This window comes from Propithecus coquereli, unplaced genomic scaffold (genome assembly GCF_000956105.1).
Source record: "Propithecus coquereli isolate 6110/MARCELLA unplaced genomic scaffold, Pcoq_1.0 Scaffold66, whole genome shotgun sequence".
NCBI classification, from domain to species: Eukaryota; Metazoa; Chordata; class Mammalia; order Primates; family Indriidae; genus Propithecus; species Propithecus coquereli.
In genome coordinates this window covers 3,273,721-3,282,511 of record NW_012152618.1, presented here as the reverse complement: position 1 = coordinate 3,282,511, position 8,791 = coordinate 3,273,721, and the positions used below count along the sequence as shown (strand labels likewise).

Genomic DNA, 8,791 nt, shown 5'->3' with positions numbered 1-8,791 from the left:
GCTCGGACTTGGGGGGGAGGGAGGGTAAGGGCATCATACGTAACCTAATCACCTGTACCCCCATAACATGCTGAAATAAAAATTAAAAAAAAAAACAATATATTGTTATTAACTATAGTCACCCTACAGTGCTATCGAACACTAGAACTCATTCCTTCTCTCTGACTGTGTATTTGTACCCATTAACCAACCTTCCTTCATCCTCCACCCCACCCTTCCCAGCCACTGGTAACCATCATTCTACTCTCTACCACCATCCATCATTGTCTTTGAATTCCTTCCCTCCCCAGACTTCCCCTCCTTTCCCCTCCCCTCCCAGGGATTTAGGAGCGTTAGTTACAGTGGCTGCGTTAGACTGGATTCATGAGCAGATAGTGCTGGCAAAGGCAGATTTAGTCTTAAAGTTAATCAAAAGTTACAGAGCACTCTAGCCCAGGCAACACAGTGAGACTCTGTCTCAAAAAAAAAAAAAAAAACGTTACATACCCTTGAGGCACCCCATGCAGTGCCCTGGGTCGAGAAAGGAACAATTCTTATCAAACGTAAGTATTGCACAGCAGTCACCAGTATCACTTTCTGCTTACCACGTTTGTGCTAGTTAAAAAATTATGTGGATTATGGGACCAGACTTTAGTTTTGATAGGAATGTTGGTGAGTGAAAGGCTGGAGTAGAAATGTGCTGGAAAAAAATTTTGAGATTGCTTCCAATTCTCCAAACTCACCGTGGTGTTTCACCTACTGAACACCACATGCTTTTGCATCTACGCTCCCCTCCTTGAAAACCTCCTTGAAAAACCTCCTCCAGAAACCTCAGCTAGTGTCCTCCGCAAAGTCTTGTTTTCCTTGCGAAGAAGCCTCAGCTGGCCTCCCAAGCAGAGTTTACCACTGTTCCTTTCTGTCTACCCCTCTCTCTAACTTTACAATTAGCATCTTAGAGCCCTGACTCCCAAAGCACCAGCGTGTTCCTTGCTATCTATATAGATCACACTGCAAAACTCTTGCAGATTCAATGCATTCCTGAGATAGCCCATCTGAATTATTGAGAGAGCTACTACTAATAATAACATTATATTATTGTCTTAAGGTAACTCAAACCAACCAAATAAATATTGCCTAGATGAGTTTTTAGTGGATTTGCATTAAGGAACAAACACTTCTTTGTTGAAGAACAGCTATTTCCAGCATGTCAACCAATGTAAATATTGCCCTGAAATCTTGCTTACAGATCAGTTCACATTGGAAAAAAGTTCCCTTAGCAAAGCTAAACTTCAGCTCACTATGATACTAGTACAACCTGATGTCCCTTTACTGAACATGTCTATCCACTCACCCCAAGGAACACAGTAAACAATATGGCTTTTCATCCAGCTGCCACAGGGCAGAGCATGTCAGTTGTATCACAAAAACCCCAGGGTGAAAATGCCAAGAACCACATGGTTAACAGCTGGAACCACTTACATACAATTGTTTCAACTCAATTGACAAGAAGGGGATGGACAGAGACTAACTTACAACGGGAGAGTTTTCCCATTTTAAAAAGCACTTCTTATCTCATTTTCATCTTTACTGTGAACTTACAGACAGCATGAATTACTGGAGAAAGTCTAAATGCAGATGCTCAATAAATTTAAATTTTGTGTTAGATTTCTTACGTCCAAATGCGCGCTGAAAAAGTGAAACAACAGCCATCTTTTTTGGCTTCAGTGAGCCTGGTAGCAACAGTCCCAGGGGCAGAAAGCAGCCTGCAATAGTGGGGGGAAGAGTTCTTCAAAATATGTGTGGTTAGAGAATGCTTGAGGTAGGCACAAATGAGAAACAAACAGGGTCGTTTTAGAAATGCAAATAGCTGTACTGAGAAGACAATGAAATTCAAACCCCATGGGCCAGAGGCAGTGGGAATTTATGGTAAAATAATTTAGAATAAAGAATGGAGAAGCAGCAAACATTTACTGAGTGTCTGCTAATTTTGCGGTCCTTTACTCAGGCTGTTTGCATTTTTAAAAATTTCATACGATGGGCATTTAATGCAACCATCCCTCTTTTCACGTACATGAAACAAAGACATGCCAAGAGACTAAATTTAGCTTAATATCACACAGCCAGCAAGTGATAGAACCAAGATCGGAACCCACATCTGCTGGAGTCATTAACCAGGACTCATGCTGTTTCATTTGGCTGCCCAGTTTAGAGAAATCAGGGGCAGAAGTCACGGAAGTTGCAAAGTTTCTTGGGATGGCTTTATGGTTAGTGATTGCGCAGCTAGAAGAGTTGGAAAACTAAAAGGGCCTCAGAAAAGAAAAATTTGAAAAAGAAATCCAGAAAATAGCGAAGTCCGGGACCCAATCAAGGTAGAGATTGATTAATTTCAGCCTAGAGCCCAGAGGTGGACCTTGGGCCTAATGCCTAGTCCATTTGCATGGCACTTTACAGTTGACAAAGCATTTTTTCTCTAGTTATCTCATTAAACCTGATAAAGATTAATATCATTTTCATTCTTCATTTGAGGGGAAAAAATGAGTTTCAGTTCATATAACTTGCCTAAGATCACACACCAGAAGTGCCAGAACAAAACTCCAAGTCCAAATTGCAAATGTTTTCCGTTAACCCCACAGAGCCAGAGAAATGACTCTGGCTTGAATTAGAAATAGAAACAAAAGGACTAGCAAATAGAGATTAGGGACAATCTAAGGGTAATAGTTAGAGATGAGTCAATGTGCTCAACGTAATCCAGTTCATGTCTAATGAGAGACTTTGTTGGGTTTTTTATTATTTTTGAGACAGAGTCTTGCTCTGTTGCCTGAGTAGAGTGCAGTGGTGTCATCGTAGCTCATAGCAACCTCACACTTCCGGGCTCAAGAGATCCTCCTGCCTCAGTGTCTTGAGTAGCTGGGACTACAGGTGCATACCACCACACCTGGCTAATTTTTTTACTTTTAGTAGAGATGAGGTCTTGATCTTCCTGAGGCTGATCTCAAACTCCTGAGCTCAAGCAATCCTCCTGCCTCAGCCTCCCAGAGTGCTAGGACCACTATATTACGTATTCTGTGATTCATTCAGGGTCACTGCTAGACGATAAGGCAACTTTGGGCAAATCAGAAGAAGGCGACCCTTCTTTTGGGTGGCCCCAGCCCCATGCTGAAGCTCAGGGCTTGGTGAGCGGAGTGTGGGCTAGATTCCAACCCCACCTTGTCCCCTGGGCCGGAGCCCTTGTCCTGTGAACAGCAGAGCCATAGGTGTTGGCCCTGGGCTGGACCAGCAAATTGATAAACCTCCTATGTGCCCATAACTGTGGCAGTTCTGTGAGTAAACAACTAGAGGGTTGTGTGTGTGTGTATGTGTGCGTGAGAGAGAGAGAGAAAATGAAAACTAGAGGCCAGGAAATGAGTCAGGAAAGAGGTATACAGTCTTTTTGCTACCAAAGATATCCTTTTATTATTTTTCCCTGGCATGAAAGATTTTATCTCCAAAACAAGCTGAACATATTAAATAATAACAACTAATCCATTCCTCCATTTTTATGAATCAAAGAAAAATCATTTAATACACAAAAAATCATGTTCCAGAAATTCTTCTATTGATCTACACACCCTATCAGAGCTTCCAATCAGCATGAGATAACCAACATTAGTAAACTAAGACGATAAAATTCCAGGCAAAGGAAGAAAACGGTTTTATCGTTCTGCACAACCTCATTACAATTTTGAAGAACTCTCACCCGAGGAGTTCGAAGTTCATTGGTCAAGGCAGTAGAACTCATGTAAAATGTCCAGTGGCTCAGTTGGCTGGCTGATTAGACCCAGGATGGGGTCCAAAGAATGGCTGGTTTCATCAGTGGGACTATGCTGGTTTCCTATTCAAAAATATAATAGGCTATTGTATGGGGAGAATTAGACCTTATCGTATCGGGAGTCTGCTGAGGCCCATAGGAGTTAGTCTGGCAAGCAATACAACACCTCAACCTACCACGGAGTATTTCCCCAGCAACCCCCTTCTCCTGCCTTTGAACATCTGTCAAGTTGAGGCTGAGGCATGTGATGTCTGGATAGCATTAGATCAACAGCTCTTCAACATTTTGGCCTCAGGGCCACTTAATACTCTTAAAAATTAATGAGATCCCGAAGAGCTTATTTTTAAATAGGTTGTCTCAATCAATATTTATCATAGGAGAAATGAAAACCAAGGAATATTTAAATATTTATAATGTTTAAATTATGAACTAGTTACATGTTAACATAAATAACATCATCATTTATGAAAATAACTGTATTTTCCAAACCAAAAATATTTAAGGAGGGAGTCATCACTGTTTTACATTTTTGCAAATCAACTTGATGTCTGGCTTAGTGGAAGACAGAGCTGGATTCTCATATCTGCTTCTGCATTCCAGCTGTTGTGATAGCTATCGCACATGTAGCGTCCGCTATAGACATGTGAGAGCATGGGTGTATAGAAATCAAATAACATCTTAGTATTATTAGGAAAAGAGTTTGACCTTGCAGATTCTTTGCAAAAGTCTTCAGGACACCGAGCGATTCCTGGACTACACTTTGAGAATTGCCACGTTAGAGCATCACCAGTGGCAACTATCATTTTCCAGGGCTCTAACTCCAGCTCTCAGCTTTTTTCCTACTATCCTATTTCCCCTTGTAAACCAGTGTCTCCACTGGCCTATTTTCCTCCCCAGCCTGACTGCTCGCTTTCACGTGTACTGGCTACAGGGCCTCTCCACATTCTGGTCCCCTCGTTGGTCCCAATGCCCCAGAGTCAAACCTAGGATAATGCCTTTTCACTCACGTCAGCCCCTCCAACTGCCCCATCACTGTCTGCCATCTTCTTCACGTCCCATATGTGACCAGTCGGTCAGAAATCCTCTTGATGCATCTCATACCATCTCTCAGTCCACCCTCTTCTGTCCGTGGCCCCTTTCTGTAGGGTCTCATTGCCAAGTGTCTGGATCACCCCGCAGCTTATAGGACTGGTTTCCCTGCTTCCAAATTCTCCCTGGTCCATTTGTCCATGCTGTCTTGCAAATGATTGCCTGACTTAAACATTACTAAAGACGAGCACATCTTGTGACAAGCTACAGATAGTTTAACCCACCAACCACCGACCTTCTCTCCGTCTTTCATGACGCTACACGTAGTATATTGCATCATTTGGCCCCAGTTCTTCCCCTCTCCCAGTACCCATGCCTGTTGCCACCATGGGTCACCTCACCTATGGACTTTGGGCTCAGCCATGTGACATCATTGAGACGGCTCTGAAAGGCCACCCCCGCTTCAGAGGTCCCCAGGTGCTCGCTGAGACCTTTGCTGGGACTTCACTGGAGCTCGGCTTCTCCCTCTGTTCAACTCTCCTTCGTTCCCCTCCCTTCCACAGGTGTGGATCGGACAACACCCTGATAAAATTACCTGCCTGTTTAGTCTCCATCACGGTCAAACTCAGCTTCCTGGAGAACGCAACCTACAGCACAGACCCAAACAGACCTGTGGGATTCTTTCTCCTTGAAATGCAGAGTAAACCCAAATAGACCAGAATACTTTGACAGAGATCTTATTTGGCAGGGGGGTGAGGCCAAGTCTCGCTATGTTGCTGTGTTCCTCAGGCTGGTTTTGAACTCCTGGCTTCAAATGATCCTCCTCCTCGGCCTCCCAAAGTGGTGGGATTACAAGCATGAGCCACCACAACCAGCCTGGCAGGATCTTTTAGTAGGAATAGATTTTCTTGATCTTTAGAATGTAGTGTGGTTACTCTGATGCCACAAGTAAAGGACGGTCCCAAATTTAACAAAGATGTTCTTAACCTGAGGTCCAATGACTCCTATAGAGATTCCTGAACAGAATTCAGTGGGTCTGTTAACTTACATGACAAAAAAGAAATTTCATTTGTATTTTCCGTACCCGCTGATATTTAGCATTTCCTTCAATAATGAATGTAGGCAACAAAGCACAGGACCAGTAGCACTTAGTGACTCTGCCACTATTATAAGTCACAGATATTTTCATATCACATTATACAGGGTGTCCCAAAAGTCTCCATACAAAGGACAAATTTTGTAAAAATTTTTAATGACTATTTTGTAAATAACAGTACATTTAGTTACAATTTCCCATTTTCCCTATGTATTGTGACTCTCGGGACACCCGGTGGTTGCTGCAAGTGCCTGAATATTGTTTACCGTCCTCACAAGCTTCGAAGTTCAATAGTTTCCTGATCTTCCACTGGATCCGCCGCTACGCCTTATTTAACGTGGTTAAAAGTAAGCACGTATACTACTCCATAAAATGTGCATTTAAAAATATTTTGATCTCTAGTTCAACATAGTCGGTTTCCTTAGTGACCTTGTGGATTTTATTTTATGCGTTTCAAAGCATTACACTGAAAAGAGGCCGTAGAGGCTTCACCAGACTCTGCAAAAGGGCCGGGGCCGTCGACCAGCGAGGCGAGGGCTCTCTGCGGATCGGGACCTTGAGGACTCACTCATTTTAGGCAAAGCCGACGAACTCCACGTGAGTGTCGTCCAGGGCTTAGTCTGCCCGGGCAGGCCGGGAGCACAGCCATTTCCCGGGCGGGACAGGCTCCAGCCCTGTGTGTGCGGCTCCCCCCACTTCTGGAATGCGCACGAGCTTTATACGAAACCCACATGGTGTGCGGCCGGGAAAGGCCGCGGCACGAGAGGACTTTGCCGAGTTGACAGCGCCCCCCAGGCCCGGCCAGTTCTGGGGAGGCTCCAGAGAGCTATAGGTCATCCGGCCTCGCTCCTCAGGGGGGCCCCCCGTGGTGACAGTGCTCGGCCACAGGAAATTGGATCGCCGGGCGCCCTGCGTTCCCAGCCCTGAACTCTGGACCCTGAAACGAGCCCAGCCAGAAAGCAGAGCCACTGCCAAGACACATCCGGAGTCCGCGCGCACGAACGCGGGGGCCGTCTAAGTTCCCGGGGCCGAGAGCCGGGTCTGGCTATTTCCCCCCCCGCCCCGGCACCCGCGCGAGTCCCAGGCCCCCCAAAGGCCCAGGACAATGGAGAGACGCGGACGCACTTCCCGGCGGCGACGCAGCCCGCAGCCGCGAGGGGAAACTCCGCCCGGGGTCCCGGGTCCCGCGTCCCCGCAGGGCGCGAGCAGAGCCACGCGCAGGAGAGCCGGGCTGCCCCGGACGCGCGCGCTCCTGTGTGACAGTGGCTAGGTGGTGGGGACACCTCGGGGCAGGGTAGAGGCTGGAGCCGCCCCGCGGCGTGAGACCCAGCGCCGCGCCAGGTCCCCAGGCGGCCCCCGGGTCTCGGCCACCGCCTGCGACGCCCACGTCCGTCCGGCTCCGCGGGCGCCCCGGCCCGCCGCGACCTTCCTTCCGACATCGGTTCGGCCCTCCCCTCCCGTCCCGGATCGCACTCACATAGACGGAGTTGATGTCGGATTTGTCGTAGAAGCGCAGCGCCCAGCTCAGCTCCAGGGCAGGGGAGACGCGGTCGTCTCCCGCCTCCAGCTCCAGGTCCCCATGTCCGGGGCCAAAGGGGAAGAGCTCCTGGCGGCTCAGGCAGCCCCCGGGCCCCGCCAGCAGCAGCTGCAGCAGCAGCGCCCGCGTCCACGCAGCCCCGCTCCGGCTGCTCGCGGCCAACATGTTCCCGAACTGCTGTCCCGCAAACCAAGCGGCTCAGCGGCGGGAGGCTGAAGAAGGCGGAGATGTAACCGGACGCCCTGCTGCAGCCCCTTTCGCCTCCCGCCTCCCTCCCGGAGTTCCCACCCCGGGAAATAGGGGAGGGGAGCCGAGGGGAGGTGGGAAGGGCCCCGCCCCGTCCAGCCGGCGCTCGCCGAGGCAGCCCAGTGGCCGCGAGGGGGAGGGCTACGGCGACACCGGGTCCCTGCGCCGTGCCGGCAGCGGCGCCCTCGCCCCCCCCGGCGGGGTAGTGGGCGCTGGTGCCCGCGATTCCCGGAACCAACCCGGTTCGCACCGAACGGCCCCTCCGGGAGGTGGGAGCAAAGCTGCGACTCTGCACTATTGTCCTCTAATCTGGGTTCAGGCGCAGGGAGCAGGCGACGTGGAGATGCTCTGGACTCGGGAAAGAGCCCTCCCCAGGGCGGCTCGGCGGCGTGCGGGCCACACTCGCGTGCCTCTCGTAGGCAGACCGGGTGGGAGCGGGGAGTTAGCAAGGGGACTGGGCCCGGAGCGTGTTCATTTGCTCATCCATCCATTCGTTCAGCAGTTTTCGAGCCTGACCCTGTGCTCCCTAATGTGGGGGTTCGGCAAGAAATAAGGTCCCACCGTCCGAGACAAAGTCGTGAGTGTCTGACACAATGCAGTGTTAGGTTGGATGGGGACCCCAAGTGATAAAAGACATTATTAGGGCTGGAATGACTCGCCGGGGAAAGCTTCGTGTGGGATGGTAGGAATCAAAGCGGGTCTTCCAGAAGGAATGAGATTCTATCGGTGGCGACCGGAGAAGGGACGTCCCGGGAGGTGCAGGGCTTGAGCCGGCTGGGTTCAAGGCACCATCCCCCCGCCGAGAATTTGGGGAGGGGCTGTTCGAAGAAGAGCCTTGAATAACAAATGCAGGTATTTGAATTCACTCTACCACTAGAACTATTGAAAGCTCGTAACAAAGGGAGATGAGCGATTTAAGTGTTATCCTAAATACCGTTGATCATTAATTTGGCAGAAAGTAGAAACAGGTAGGTCAGGAGAGGACCATTGAAAGGAGAAAAACAGGGGTGAGAAAGGAAGAGATCGAAATTCAGAAGAAATGAATCTAAGAGACGTTACAATGAAAGAAGGAGCAAGACCTGATTATAAATTTGGC

At 48.7% G+C, this 8,791-nt stretch overlaps 1 protein-coding gene across 1 annotated transcript in view; it reads right to left on the bottom strand.

The window, feature by feature from the left end:
- The window catches only part of NID1 (nidogen 1), a 69,690-nt gene extending 61,994 nt beyond the window's left edge, over positions 1-7,696 (bottom strand). The window contains exon 1 of the mRNA XM_012660353.1: positions 7,390-7,696. Within this exon, the coding sequence (XP_012515807.1) occupies positions 7,390-7,614 (225 nt within the window). The 5' untranslated portion in view covers positions 7,615-7,696. The remainder of the gene's footprint in view (positions 1-7,389) is intronic.
- Between the last annotated feature and the right edge of the window lie 1,095 nt (positions 7,697-8,791).